The 15,571-nt window shown below is 45.6% G+C and overlaps 1 protein-coding gene across 2 annotated transcripts in view; it reads right to left on the bottom strand.

Annotated features, from left to right (window-relative positions):
• Positions 1-13,280: 13,280 nt before the first annotated feature.
• Positions 13,281-15,571, bottom strand: part of LOC145400254 (ADP-ribosylhydrolase ARH3-like) — a 92,801-nt gene continuing 90,510 nt past the window's right edge. The window contains exon 8 of one of the 2 annotated variants that reach the window (XM_080272770.1): positions 13,281-13,457. In XM_080272770.1, the coding sequence (XP_080128896.1) occupies positions 13,330-13,457 (128 nt within the window). In that variant the 3' untranslated portion in view covers positions 13,281-13,329. The remainder of the gene's footprint in view (positions 13,458-15,571) is intronic. The other variant, XM_080272771.1, reaches the window with a different exon arrangement.

Here is a 15,571-nt window from a genome sequence, read left to right as displayed (position 1 = left end):
ACTATATGAGTGAATTATGTTAAGTGTGGTGTTGCGCCAGAATTAGTTAAGTGACTTATGCTAAGTGTGACGTTGACCCAGTATTAGTGTAACAGTGATACAGTGACTTGATGTATGTTGAATATCGAGGCGAGTGAAATCACGGGCGGATGAATAAGGACTAGTGCAGAAACTAAGCTCACGAGTGACGCCCTTGTAGAAAATCAGTAAGACTACTACCCCGAGAGATTCTCTATAGTAAAATATACAAATGTCCTTTGTTACCAGGAAACAGCAGAGAAAAAGTGTTAACAATATTCTCCCGCTTGTATTACCATAAACAGAGTGAATTCCCAGTGTTCTCCACCCTCCCTTTAAGAATCTCCTCCCAGCAGTTAGTGTGTACGTGAGAACCTGGATGAGGAATAGAATCAATTGTCAAAATCTCTTTGCTATCAGAAAATACTAAGTTCGGATTAATAATACTTATTCCCTCCCAATATTACTATAACTCTGTTCTGACCCTCCGCGCGTCCCCCCTTGTCCCCCCCCCCCCCGTGTGAGACTCACTCCCGCACTCCCACGCACGCCGCAATCCTGTATTCCCTGTATATCTGTGCACTAAAATTACAGTGTTGGTATCAGTATTTGTTAAGCCAATATCCTGCGAGATACTAATATCCTAGTTAAGGTTTTAATTTTCTGCCACATATTGTGTTGTAATATCTGCTGTTTTTGTCCTGTGTCTGACTGTGGTAATATACGTGTAAAGGTTATTGCCAGGAGTTTTTGTGTCCTACCTCTCTTTATTGTACTAAGCCCCAGTCTTGAAAGAGGACCCCGCTACATCTTAGGTGTTCTAGGACCGAGGATCGAGCCTTTTCCACCTAGCATTACACATATGATATGTGACATATGCATACAACAGAACACAGTGTGTTGAATGTGGCACAGGGGACAATATATATCCAACCCTTAAGCCTAGGTATCCGCGTTACATATACGTGGTCCTAGCCAATATAATGTGCTCGCGTGACAGACGATGCCCTAACTAACTTAGTATATATACACGCGTCACATATACGAGAATATACAATGTCCTATACTAACAGCCAGGGAGGAGGGAGAGAGGGGGGGTGATTAGTGAGTCTAAGGTGGATATGCTCTCGTGGGGATGAGGATTGGGGGAGGACAAGGGAAGTCCATGGGGAGGTTTGTACTGTTGTCTGTTGTACTGTGGGGTGACACTGGGGAATATTTATCAGTGTGGAGGAACCGACCCATATGGGGGTGTCGAGCACTCCGCGCGTGTAATACTTTGCGTAACAGGACACACTAGATTTCACTGGGGATGGGGGAATACCACACTGGGGAAGGGTCATACAATCCGTGGGGGAGAGGTACGGGGACAGATACACTGGGAAGGGATCAGGTTACGCTAGGGTAGTCCACAAGAGGGTCTATTACTCACAGTTCTGTCGGTGGGGAGGACGGGGAGGCCCACTTGGGAAGTCTCGTATGTCAGCCAGGTGTAGGAGGTGGGCCCCCCGGCGAATAGTACAGGGACAGGTGGTCCGTGGGGTCGCCACAAGTCCGGGAGGAATGGGCCGGTGGTGTGTTGGGCGGCTCCCTAGCCGCTACATCCCAGCAGGAGGTCGGGCTCTTGGGGCTAGGGCCGAAGAGGGCCAACAGACACTCGGCTCAGCGCTGGCCCTTTGTCGTCGTCGGGGTCCTGGAAGAGGACCTGGGGAGGCCCTGGGCTGGAGTTGGGCGTGGATAGGGTGGTGCCCTGGATGAACAGTCACCACATCCTTCAGGGGTGGCCATCAGGGAGGGGCTGCGGCTGCCAACATCTGGGGAGCCTTGGTTGCTGCAACAGGCAGTGGGGGAGGCCTGCTGTCCATGTGGGCTGCAGTCTCGCCTTTGGGAGGAGGCCATCAGGGGTGATCTGTGGACTCTCGTCCTGGGGGGGTCCGACAACACCTGGGGCTGCACCAACAGGACACTGGCCCTCGGGAATGTCACGCCCGCTCCAATCTCTGGTGGAGTCCCTGAAAAGGAGCACAGGTCACCCTCGGGAGTGGAGGGACGGGGGAGGGGCACCTCACTTCACCACCGAGGTGGTGATCAGGGCAGGAGGCACCTTCCTTTACAGGAGCCTGGCTCTGGGCTGACGGAGAGCAACCGGGGGTCGGTCCTCCTGTCACCACAGACCCTGATGGCGGGGAGTAGGCACCCGATGGATACGCCCAGCTATTGCCACAGCTCCGACAGAGGCTGCACTCCGGCCTGTGTTTTGGGGGCAGGGAGAAGGCACTCAATGGATATGCCCGGTTATTACCACCGCTCCAACGGAGGCGGCTCTCCGGATGAGGTCTGTGTTGGTGCAGATTGAGTTGATGGGTAGGTGGGAGAGGGCGTTGGGTTTGTGTGCAGCTTCCCAGCTCAGTATATTTCAAAATCAAATTCTTCAAGCGCTTCTCTCCATTTTAGTTGAGCACTGGTGGTGTTGGATTGTTGCAGCCACTGGATAGATTGATGGTCAGTGATGATGACTACATGGGTGCCTGAAATATAGGATCAGAAGTAATCTAAAGCCCAAATAATGCCCAGGCACTCACATTTAGTAGCAGCATAATTTCTCTCTGCCTGGTTGAGGGTGCGGCTGGTGCATGCAATAATGTGTTCCCGTCCATCCTGCACCTGGGCGAGTACTGCACCGATGGCAATCAGGGAAACGTCGGTGTATAGAATGAAGGGTAGGTTGTAGTCAGGGAAAGCGACAATCGGGGCTGAGATGAGTTTGTTTTTGAGGGTGTTAAAGGCTGCAATTCGGGTATCTGTCCAGATGAAAGGCTCACCTTTCCTTGTGAGATCGTGCAAGGGTTTGGCAATGTTGGCGAAGCCTTTGACAAAACGCCAGTAGTAGGAGGTAAGTCCAAGGAAGGCACACATTTCGTGGATGTCCTTAGGCAGAAGGAGGTCAGCGATGGCGCGCAATTTGTCAGGATCGGGAGTGATGCCCTCAGCTCCGATCACGTGTCCCAGGAAGGAGACGGATCTTTTGGCTAGGACACACTTTGAAGGTTTGAGTTTAAGTCAAGCCTGGTGTATTAGCGTAAATACCTGTTTGAGGCGGTGGAGGTGGTCGGCCCAGGTTCGGCTGAGCACGATGACATCGTCTAGATACGCCAGGCAGATCTCCCAGGTCAGGCCGCTAAGGACTGACTCCATTAGACGGGAGAAAGTGGCTGGGGCATTGCAAAGTCCGAAAGGGAGGACGTTAAATTCATAATGTTTGCCGTTGCCAGTGGGGAAGGCCATTTTGTTTGTCTTCTCGGTGGATGGGGACTTGCCAGTACCCCGACTGCATGTCGAGGGTGGAGAACCATGAAGAGCTGTGCAGTGAGTCGAGGGAATCGTCTATTCTGGGTAGGGGAGTGGCGTCCTTGGTGGTGACATCATTGAGTTTACAGTAGTCAACACAGAACCGCATGGTGCCATCCTTTTTTCTAACGAGTATGACGGGGTAGGACCAGGGGCTGATGGAGTGGGAAATAATGCCGGCATTGAGCATGTCCTGGACCTGCTGGTCTTCCTCTGCCCGCTGCTTAGAATTCTTGCATCGTGAGGGTTGGCAGATGGATGGTCCCGTGGTGTGGATTTCGTGGTTCAGGTAGGTGGTGTGCCCGATGTCCAATGAGCCAGATGAAAAAAGGTCTTGGAAGTCCAGGAGGAGTTGTCGGAGGCTGTTTGCTTCGGGTGAGGAGGCTGTTTACTTGGTGGATGGAGAGGTGGTCAGGTAGAGTAGGTAGCGTGGTGGGAGAGGGGGAGGGTGTCTCACAAGGCTCAGCTTCCTCCATGTCGCCTACTATTAACCCTTGAGGGAGGGTGAGTGGCGTGGCGGTGAGATTGGCAATTCGCACTGCTTGGACATGCAGGGGGGGAGGAAATGTAGGAGATAGTAAACATGATGAAAGGGACCCGGATGGTAAGCTGGGTGAAAATAGTATGGAGGTACCACTGGACCTGTTTATTAAGCCTCATGGTGGGGGAGAATGGTAATGGCAGAAGCAATGGTGGCAGGAAAAGTTGGAGGGGGAGGGGAGGTACGAGAGGAAGAAGAATAGGAATGAGAATGTGTAGTGGTGGGTGATGGGAGGGGTGAGGATGGAGGTGAGATGCACATGCAGAGTGGTTGAGGGTGGTGAGGAATGGGGGGGGTGGAGGTGTGCACGTGCTGCGGGGTGGTCAAACGGGGGGGGGGGGGCCTGGACGAAAGTGGAGGCGGCACTTGTGGCAGTCGATGTTGGCATGAAGCTTTTGTAGGAGGAACAGCCCCAAGTAGCCGTCATATGCACAGCAGGTCGAATCGAAGAAGATGAAGGGTTGTCTTGCAGTGACCTTGGCAGGTCCCAGGTTTCCCCACGGATAGGCAGGGGGCTGTCCCCCGCGTCTACGAGGTTGGCTGAGGTGGGGAGAAGGGGGCAGAAGGCGGAGATGTGGTGGGAGTAAAAATGTGAGTAGAGGCGGGATCTGGCTGCTCCCGTGACAACCAATAGTCTTGCCTTGACCCCATTCAGCCTCATTTTGTCGTAGACTGGAGGTCTGTATTTATGTGAAATGGCCCCCGTCACCGTGGGGAGGTGCGGGGGCAGACCTAAAAATCCATCTGCTGTACGATGCCCTCCTCGTTAGGCTCCACTTCCCCTGTATAAGAGAGAGGTGGAGCATCGTCTTCTGGTGCGTCGTTGTCCAAAAATGACACCTTCCGGCGACCTTGTGTGGCCGTCCTGTGTCGTATGGCTTTCAGCTGATCGCGTATGTCATGCAGACGGCAGCTGCGACTGCAGGCAGTAAATTCCCACAGGTTTATGGATATTAAGTTGGAGTTTTCGCTGAGGTTAGGGCATCTCTTCGGAGGGTGAGCCCTGGGTATGGCAGGTGACGAATATTTAAGGTGGCAAACCAGGTGAAGAGGGATAATTGGGATATTACAGTACAGAGAAGCAGTGCATGAAGGATGATGAAGGGAAGGGTAGTGGTGAACATTGGGGATATTAAAGATGCATGGAGAGAGCATTATAGCTGGTTGTTGATTGAGGAGTTTGACTAGGATAGGGAAGGTTTGGAGCCAGCATATCCAGTGTTTGGCCCTTGGCCTTTGATTGACACTGCTACTGTGAGTGAAGCCATAGGTAGGATGCAGGTGGGGAAGGCAGAAGGTGTTTGGGTTGACTGCTGAAATGCTGAAGACCTCAGGAGATATAGGAGTGAGGTTAGTCGCTGACCTGATAAATATGATTATATATGAGTGTGCTGTCCCAGATGATAAGCTGAAGAGTGTACAGTAATTGTAAATGTGTACAAGCAGAAGGGTGATGCCCTGGAAAGAGGAAATTATAGAGGCATAAAGCTTTTAGATCTGATAATGAAGGTAATGGAGACAGTTCTAGATGGTATGATTAGAGAAAGAGTGAATATTGATGAGATGCAGTTTGGGTTAATGCCAGGCAGGGGGACCACTGATGCCATATTCATTGTTCAACAGATTCAGGAAATATACAGAGGAAAGAAAAGGGAATTGTACTCTGTTTTTGTTGATTTGGAGAAGGCCTCTGACATAGTCCCAAGAAAGGTGGTGAAGTGGGCAATAAGAAAGTCTGGGATGGTGGAATGGCTGGTCTGGGTGGTTATGGCCATGTATGTCGGTGTTCGCACCCTGGTAAGAGTGAAGGGAGATTAGAGTGATGAATTTTCCGTGAATGTTGGTGCGCATCAGGGGTCAGTTTTGAGTCCCTTGTTGTTTATCATGGTACTTGAATCCCTCTCACGTGACTTCAGAAATGGACTCCTGTCGGAGATGTATGCTGATGATTTGGTGCTGACTGCAGAGAATGAAAAGGAGGTGGAGGAAAGATTTAGGAAGTGTAGAGATGGTATGGGGCACAAGGGCTTAAGAGTATCTGCAGATTAAACAAAAGTGATGATATCTAGGGTTGGTGTCAGTACTGTCAAAGAACAGGGAGACAGGCCATGTGCACTTTGCCACAAGGGCGTGGGAAGTAATTCCATCTTGTGCAGTGTTTGTGGTAAGTGGGTGCATAAGAGATGTAGTGGTATAAGTGGTACACTGCAAGATAATGCTGATTTTATGTGTGCAGTGTGTCAAGGAGAGCAGGTAGAGAGCGTTAGGCATGAAAGGATTGAACTTGCTGGTGAATCTCTTGAGATTGTGAAAAAGTTTTTTTATTTGGGAGACATGTTGTGTGCTGGAGGTGGGGCTGGAGCTAGCTCTGCAGCTAGGGTGAGAAGTGGTTGGAAGAAGTTCAGGGAGCTGTTGCCTCTCCTGACACTGGGAGGGCTCTCTTAAGGGATCTTTTTATGCGGCATGTGTTAGGAGTGTAATACGGTTTGGTAGTGAGACATCGGGAGTAAAGGAAGAGGATATTCCCAGGCTCAAACGTACAGAAATCACAATGATTAGGTGGATATGCAGTGCGTCCCTGAGTGCAAGGCCTGGTGGTTTACAATTGAAGAGTTGAAAGGTAGGATGGGACTAGAGAGTATTTGTGTTGTGATGAGGATATATAGATTGAGGTGATTTGGGCATGTGGAGAGGATAAGGGATGATAATTGGGTGCAGAAAGTGAGAAGCGTTAATATTGGGGGCGGGGTTGTGAGGGAAAGACTGAAAAAGACCTGCGATGAGGTCATTAAGTGTAACCTCAGGGTTAAGGGACTGAACAGGGAGGCTGCCACAAATCGAGCAACATGAAGAGCTGCCATTAGGTGACCAAGGCTGATGCATGCAAGCATGTTTGAGCCTTTAAAAACAAAAACGAACAAAACAACGGAGTGCCAAGTGAAATGAGCCACACAAGCATCTGCCCATCATTTCAACCTTCAAAATCTCAACTCAAACTTCAAGGAAATTTCTATTTAATGCAATTCCCAAAAGCTTACAGTATTCAGCCACTCTGTCAAAAATGCATCTAAACATAAAATGAAGAGTGGATAATTTCTATCTCTAAAGTGAAGTAAAGATTTTGAAGGCTTAAATGATAAGTGATGGTGAGAACCATTTCAATGGGCACTGTTGACAGTTCCGTTATTTCTATGCCTCCTCCTTCCTAATTTTGGAACCCCACTAAGTCTTCTATGGGCTATGATGATGACGATGATGATACATGGGTGACCCAAAGGATAATGAAGTATCTGGATCTGTAATCCCACATTTTACTAAGCACTTCATTACAAGACTTAAAGTACCAGTACTCAAACCATTATCCGGCTACCCAGAAACCAGCTTTCCTAAAATCCAGCTATTTTGAAAGTCTGCCTAGGCATGACCATTTACAGGCTAGAGTAATAAATTATATACAATACATTTGAGGGGGGGACCCAAAAATTCTCGGAACTGTTAACAAAAACTTCATTACAAAACTTACAGCAAACTCATTTTAGTTCCCTACAAAGTACTGGCACTCCCCATGATGTGCTATACATTTGTCCCAGTCTTCTGTCCATTCCTGGAAACATTTCCTGTAGTTGTCTTATTATCACCTTGTCCTGAGATTTCTCCATATTTTCCTGGATTTCTTCTAAGTTGTCAAATCTTCTGCCTTTCAGTTCAAACTTAATCTTGGGGAACAATAAAAAATCACAGTGAGTGAAATCTGGTGAGTACATGGGCTGAGGGGTAACAAGGAAAAAATTACAGGGAGTGACAACTAGGGTAGTGTTTGGAAACTCCCTGTACTGTTGTCTGCAGATGATACTGTGTTGTTAAGTGAAGACAAAGGGGAGCTGCAAAGCTTGGTGGATGATTTTGGGAGAGTGTGTAAGAAACGGAATCTAAAGGTGCATTTATGGAAGAGTAAAGTTATAGTCTTCAAGAGAAGTGAAGTCAGTGAATGTACAATGAGGTTGGATGAGGAGGAAATGGAAACTGTAAGTGCATTTAAGTACTTGGTAGTGTGATGAGTAAGGATGGAAGTTTAGAGGGTGAAATGCATGAAAGGGTACAACCAGGAAAAAGGGTTGCTGGTTCCTTGAAAGCAGTGATAAGAAACAGGGCAGCTGGCATGGAAGTGAAAAAGTTACTACATGACAGTATTGTGATACCAACTCGAACATATGGAAGTGAAGCTTGGACCTTGTTGGAGGGACACAAGTCAAGAGTGAGAGCATGGAAATAAGTTATTTGAGAGGAGCCTGTGGAGTCACATGGAGAGACAGACTGACAAATGAGGAAGTGAAGGAGCACTGTGGTGTGGACATGGACGTGACAGGAAGCGTCAGGAGAAACACACTGAGGTGGTTTGGCCATGTGGAAAGGATGGAGAGTGAGAGACTGACGAGGAGAGTGTATGTGAGTGAGGTGGAGGGAGAGGGAGGCCGAGGATGAGATGGAGGGATGGAGTGGAGAAGTATATAAGGGAGGGAGGTGTGAGCTGGGAGCAGGGCAGTGAAATGGCAGAGGACAGGGCAACATGGAGACGATTTGTTTGTGGCCATCCCTTACGGGATTAAGGCATCTGGCAATAGATAGATAGATAGAGAACTGGCAAGTACAGGGGTTGCAGAGCAACAATGATGTTGTTTTTGGCTAAAAACTGTTGAACTGACAATGTGCTGTGATGGGGAGTTGTCATGACACAAGAACCTCTTCTGGGTGCGCCACTTCTCTGGACATATGCACCTGATACTTTCCTGTAGACCCCTCAGCGCTATAATGTAAAACTGCTGATTCACAGTCTGTCCAGGAGGAACAAATTCTTTATGGACAACTCCCTCAATGTCAAAAACAAGATCAACACTGTCTTCATGTTGGACTTGACCTGACGCACTTTTTTCGGTCTTGGAGATGTTGACGCGACTGTTGCTTGGCTTTGGGGTCCTACCCATTAACCCAGGTCTCATCACCCATAATGGCATCTGGAAGAGTATCAGGGTCATTTCTCAACTATTCTTTCAAGTCCTTACACATGTTCACATGATTTGCTATTTTATCTTCCATCAGAAGATGGGGGAGGAACTTTGCTGAGACTCAGTGCATGTCAAGATCTTGTGTCAAAATCTGTTGGACTGAACTCCATGAAACATCTGTGGTCTCCACTAGTTCATCAGTAGTATGATGTTGACCTTCCAAGACTGCCTGCTGAATTTTCTTGATCTTTTCATCTAAGTGACTGAAAGATGGCCAAGACGTGGAGAGTTTTGAACCAATATGTAGCCTTTCTTAGAACGTGTGTACCATTCTCAGACTTGTGTTTTTTCATAGCCTGCTCCTTGAAAGCTTGCTCAAGCATTTTCACTGCCTCTGCAGCAGTTTTTTTTAGAAAAAACAAAATTTAATGCACTCATTGTTCATTCAAATCTGCCATAGTGGTCTGAGGATGAAAATCTGAGAAGTGATGAGAGGGTTAAAAAAAAAAAAAAAAAAAAAAAAAAAAAAAAAATTTAGGGGGGGGGGGGGGCCAGAAATAGGGTATGTGGCAGAATGATTTACTAGACTGCACGCAAGTGGTGCATTGTGTTGCAACAGGGAACTCTGTCTTTTTCCCACACTATTCATCTATTCCATGATTTTGTGTGTGTGTGTGTGTGTGTGTGTGTGTGTGTGTGTGTGTGTGTGTGTGTGTGTGTGTGTGTGTGTGTGTGTGTGTGTGTGCGCGTGCGTGCGTGTATTTACCTACTTGTGATATACAGGAAATGAGCTACGCACTTGGGGTCCTGTCTCTGTTTCTCGATAAGTCAAATTTAACTTTAAACTCGTTTAAGTTTTCAGACTGGACGATCTCTTTGTCCAGGCTATTCCACAGGTCTATACATCTATAAGGAAAACTATATTTCTTGATATCCTTCAAGCAGCTTGGCTTCTTCAATTTCATTCCATGTCCTCTTGTTACTCTCTTATCCCATACAAACAGATCTTCTTTGTCAATTTTGTCTACTCCCATCATGGTCCTGAACACTGCAATTATGTCGCCCATCTTTCTCCTTTCCTTTAAGCAAGGCAAATCCAGCTTATCCAGCCTCTCTCTGTACGACATCTCCAGACTAGGGACCATCTTGGTTGCTGTTTTTGTATTCTCTCAATCTTGTTTATATCTTTCTTTTTGTGTGGGGACCACACTACCGCTGCATATTCTAACCTGGGGCAGATCATGGCCACTATCAATTTTTTCATCATCTCCTCATCCATATAATGAAATGCTACTCTTATATTAGTCAAGAGTTTATATGTCTCTCTAACAGTCTTGTTAACATGTTTTTCAGGTGACAAACTGTCCTGGACCAGCACTCCCAAATCTTTCTCTTCTCTCGCTTTCGTGACTGATTCATTACCTATCAAATAATTCAGTGACGGCCTCTTGGTACTTTTACCCATTTCCAATATTTTACATTTCTTTGCGTTGAATTTCATATCCCACATCCAGCTCCAATCGTGTATCCTATCCAGATCCTCCTCCAGCATTTTACAATCCTCCTCAACCTCTACCTTCCTCAAGATCTTTGCATCATCAGCAAACAGACTTGCATAACTGTTCACTCCATCTACCATATCATTTACGTTAATCAGGAACATTACTGGCGCCAACACCGAGCCCTGTGGGACTCCACTTGTTACTTCCCTCCATCCAGACATCCTATCCTTTACTACTGTCCTCATTTGTCTGTCTCTCAAAAAGTCTCTCATCCATTCCAGGAGATTCCCCTCCAGTTCTCCTATATGCTCTAGTTTCCACGTTAGTCTCTTATGGGGAACCTTGTCGAAGGCCTTCTCCAAATCTAAATACACACAATCCACCCAACTGTCTTTCTCCCGTAGCACGTCAATCGTTCTTGAGTAAAAGTTCAACAAGTTGGAAACCCATAACCTTTCACTTCTGAATCCAAACTGACTTTCAGTCAAAATATTCATCTCTTCCAGATATTTTATCCATCTATCTTTCAGAATTCTTTCATACAATTTTGTGACCATGCTGGTTAGGGACACTGGAATATAATTCAGGGGTTCTCCCCTGTTTCCTCCCTTATAAACTGGTACCACATTTGCCCTCTTCCATTCCTGAAGCACTTTCCCCTCTTCCAGAGAACACCCAATTAAACTGTGAATCCGCCAGTTGTTCTCTGCATTCCTTCAGTACCCAATTAGAGATTCCATCTGGTCCTAGATCTTCCCTTACATCTTGAGTTTCCAGTAACTTATACACTTCGTTTACTTCCACTTTTATATCTTTTATCACTACATTTCTAGTCACTCCCTCCCCCTCCACAAACTCCTTTCCATTAGTGAAAACTGATTGGAAACATTTGTTAATTTTTTCAGCTTGCATTGCTGCATCTTTATAGACCTCTCCTCCTACTTTCAGTTTAGTGATTCCTTCCTTTTGTTTCAGTTTGCCATTGACAAATCTATAAAACAGTTTGGGTTCATCTTTACATTTGTCTATTATACCTCTTTCAAAATTCCTTTCTTCCTCTCTACGTATTCTTGTGTATTCATTTCTTGTTCTTTTATATTCTTCCTTTGTTCTGTTGCTACCTCTCTTTCTCCAGTTGCTCCACGCCGTGTTTCCCTCCTTTTTTGCTATCATACACCTTCTATTAAATCACTCCTTTTTCCTGTTTTCTCTCTCCCTTACTCTTGGCACAAATTTTTCCACTCCCGAATTATAGAGGTCTACAAAGATATCCCACTTCCTCTGTATCTCTCGTTTCTCTGAATTTTCTCCAATCCGCCTTCTCGTAAAATTGTCTCAATCCTGTAAAATTTGCTTTCCCAAAGTTGTATCTTCCCTGCCTATAAAACTCGTCTCTTGGCTCCAAATTCCCTATTATCATCTGGAACTCAATGACCACATGATCGCTTTTTCCTAAAGGACACAGATATTTCAAAGATTCTATTACATCGGATTCTTTGGTAAACAGTAAGTATAATCATGCTAGTGTGTCCATACCTCGGAACCGTGTCTCTTCTTTGACCCATTGTGTCATCGCATTATTCATTATTATAAGCAACGTTGGGTCTGGTTAGTACTTGGATGGGTGACCGCCTGGGAACACCAGATGCTGTTGGCATCCCTACGTCAAGTGGGGTTGGTGGAGGATTAGTGCCCCTCCTTGTAAAACAATTAACTCTGAGCCCTTGGCCACCCCATCTGGGATACATGGCGTCTGGCAATGAATGAATGAATTAATATTTAATAATATAGTGCCCCACGAATCTTCGTTGCCTCCTGAGCCCCATTCCTCCCAGTTCACCTCTTGACAGTTGAAGTCACCCATCAAAATTATATTGTTGCTTTTCTCAATCATTTTCTGTAAATAACTAGCCATGTCTGACAACATTTCCTGTATTCATCATCATTCCATGCTCTTGTCTTAGGGGGAACATACACTACTGCCATATCTCTCTTGCTATTCTCTTCAGTTTCTAATTTCATATTTATCACTTCAGCCTTGCCTTCTCCCATTTCCATGGTATCTACATTTATGTTGTTCTTCACTGCTTTCATCACTCCTCCCGTTTTATCTTTTCTGTCTCTTCTCCACAGTGTGCATTTACCATCTCTCATATGAACATCAATATCTTCTCTTAACTTGGTCTCTACAAAGCACATAACATCAGGTTCATGTACCCTCAAGAAATCGCTCATCTCTAGCCTTGCTGATATTAAACCATCAACATTAGTATATGCCACCTTCAAATTATTTTTGATATTTTTTATACCCTCTTCTCTCCTTCTCTCCGTCAGTATCACTTCCTTAATTTCTGATCCATAACTCTCCAATAAAACACTGTCTTCTCTTCCTCTGTTCTCTGTTAGTTTTTTACCTTTGCTTCCTTTACTAACTCCTTCATTTTAGCTCTTTCTTCCTCATTTGCATATCTCCTTATCCAAACATTTTTGAACCCTTCCTTGTCTGATAATCTCCATGTTCTATTGATGATTTCGTTTACTGTTGCCTGGGACTTAAACTTTACTTTTAATGGCCTTGCCCCTCCTTCCTCATACTTTCCTAACCTAAACACTTCTTCAGTCTCTTCTTGAGTTTCGTTGTTTTCCTCCATTAATATTGATATTATTTCTTTAACCTTACTCAGTTCTTCTCTTTCTCTTTCTCTTTCTGTGTGTGTGTGTGTGTGTGTGTGTGTGTGTGTGTGTGTGTGTGTGTGTGTGTGTGTGCTGTATAAAGGATTCCAAATCTGGCAAATCCTGAATATTGGGAAGCCTCTGATTCCAAGCTTTCCGGATAAAAGGTTGAGTACCTTTATTAATGCCACTAAATACAATTAACAGGATGATGTCTAAGCAACCACCATATGACACCTTTAGTTCAAGTGGTTGAGATTTGCTTTGAAGTAACGAGCTCAAAGAGTTGGTCAGCCTGGTGTAAGGCATCCTCTAGTCCTTCACAGTGACGCTGCAGACCCTCTGGCACATTCTCTATCCCATAGTAGGCACCTGCAAGTTTGAAGTATTTTAAAAGAAGTACAGATGTATTAACAGATGTGGAACCATATGGGACTTCACTAAAGTGAGGCATCATGTGGGATTTTGCAAACTGAAGGAGCTTGTATGTGAAAATTCAAATGAAACTGGTGAAGTACCATAAGGGGCTTTCCTACAGTTAAACCCTCCCCCTTGAAACTGAAAATCCTCAACCCACCGTGTCCCACTGACGTATGGGTACATCTCCACATTTTGTCATGGTGACACCTGATGACATACCAATACATTTTGCAATTGCGAGGTCCGACATTTGCACATTTTTCAACTTTCACACCTGATTTTTAGTATGTATACACGGGACACCTTCCTCTACCCATGGCCAGGCAGGGACAATGCCTTACCCTGCGTGACCCCCCCCCCCCAGCACGCCATTGTCTCGGCAACCCACCTGTTACCAGTGACCTGGCCAGTCAAGATATGTCGCGCCATGGAACGAAATTCGAGGCGAGTGACTCCTCAATCAATGACAATGTGGAGGATTACGTGGCTCCAGAGGAAGAAACAAGATTAAGCGATGAGGAGGTAATGTCGCCAAATAAGGTGCGGTATGTTGATGTGTGTGTGTGTGTGTGTACATTTTATATATATTTATATATACAGTATATATATATGTGTGCATGTGTGCGTGTGTGTGTGTGTGTGTGTGTGTGTGTGTGTGTGTGTGTGCAACATTCACGGCCTTTCCTCAAACTTTCGCTCTGTTGAGCACCACCTCTCCTCCTCTAAACCCCACCTTTTCTTTCTAACTGACACTCAGATGTCTGATGCAACTGACAGCAAACACTTTTATGTATCCTTCTACTTTCTCTATACTCATTTCAAAGCCAAAGGTGGTTGTTGTGTATATATACGCAATTACTTATCATGCTCTCGTGTTCCTGAACTCGATTCTTCTGAATTCTCTACACTCTGGCTTCGGTTTCCTGTCATTCTCTGACTAAATATATCTGTGCTGTTTACTTATCCCCTAATTCTACTGACAATCAAAAATTATTTAACTATCTTACTTCTATGATGGAACACATTCTATCCATTTCTCCTTTCTCTGAAATCTCCATTCTAGGAGATTTCAATGTTCACCACCACCTTTGGCTCTCCTCTCCTTTCACTGATCCACCTGATGAACAAGCCTACATCTTTTCTATCCTTAATGACCTAAAGCAGCTTGTACAGCACCCTACCCGTATCCCAGACCGCCTTGGAGAGAGCTCCAACATACTTGACCTCCTTCTTACAACTAATCCTTCTGCATACACTGTTAATCTTTTCTCTCCGTTGGGCTCCTCCGATCACAACCTTATCACCTTAACCTGTCCTATCACTCCAGTACAGCCTGTGGACCCTCCAAAGAAACATTGTCTGTGGCACTTTGGAGCTGTGGATTGGGAGGCTCTCAGGCAGTACTTCTTTGATTTTCCCTGGAATGATTATTGCTTTCATGCCCGGGAGCCATCTGAGTGTGCATTATGCATTACAGAGGTTATTCTTTCGGGCATGGAAGCATACATTCCTTTCATGTATCGTTTGTCTGACGCAATAAAGCCTTGGTTTAATCACGCTTCTTAATGATGTCTGCAACAAGGAGAGGGCCTACAAAAGGTGCCAGAGCCAACCCACCCCTAAATCACGTCATCTTTACGTTTCTGCCCGGAATCGTGCTAAATCTGTTCTTCGCTCTGCTAAAAATAATTTCATCCGTACTAAATGCTCTCAACTCTCCAACTTGAATTCTTTCTGCTCCTTCTGGCATCTTGCCAAAAACCTTTCTAACAACTTTACCTCATCATCCTTCTCTCCTCTTTTCTACTCTGATGGTTCTGTAGCCATTTCTTCTACCGATAAAGCAGATCTCTTCGCTCAGACTTTCTCCTCTAATTCCACCTTAGACAATTCCGGTGCTGTTCCTCCATCACTTCCCCCCTCTGACTTCCTCATGGCTGACATTAAAATTTCTTCAGCTGATGTATTTTCTGCCATCACTGGCCTCAGTACTAACAAGGCATATGGGCCTGATGGAGTCCCTCTTGCTGTTCTCAAGAACTGTGCTTCTGTGCTTACACCCTGCC

This window comes from Coenobita brevimanus, chromosome 51 (assembly GCF_032717465.1).
Source record: "Coenobita brevimanus isolate Jiangsu-jjx chromosome 51, ASM3271746v2, whole genome shotgun sequence".
NCBI classification, from domain to species: Eukaryota; Metazoa; Arthropoda; class Malacostraca; order Decapoda; family Coenobitidae; genus Coenobita; species Coenobita brevimanus.
The sequence above is the reverse complement of the archived record's forward strand: the minus strand, read 5'-3'. Positions and strand labels throughout refer to the sequence as shown.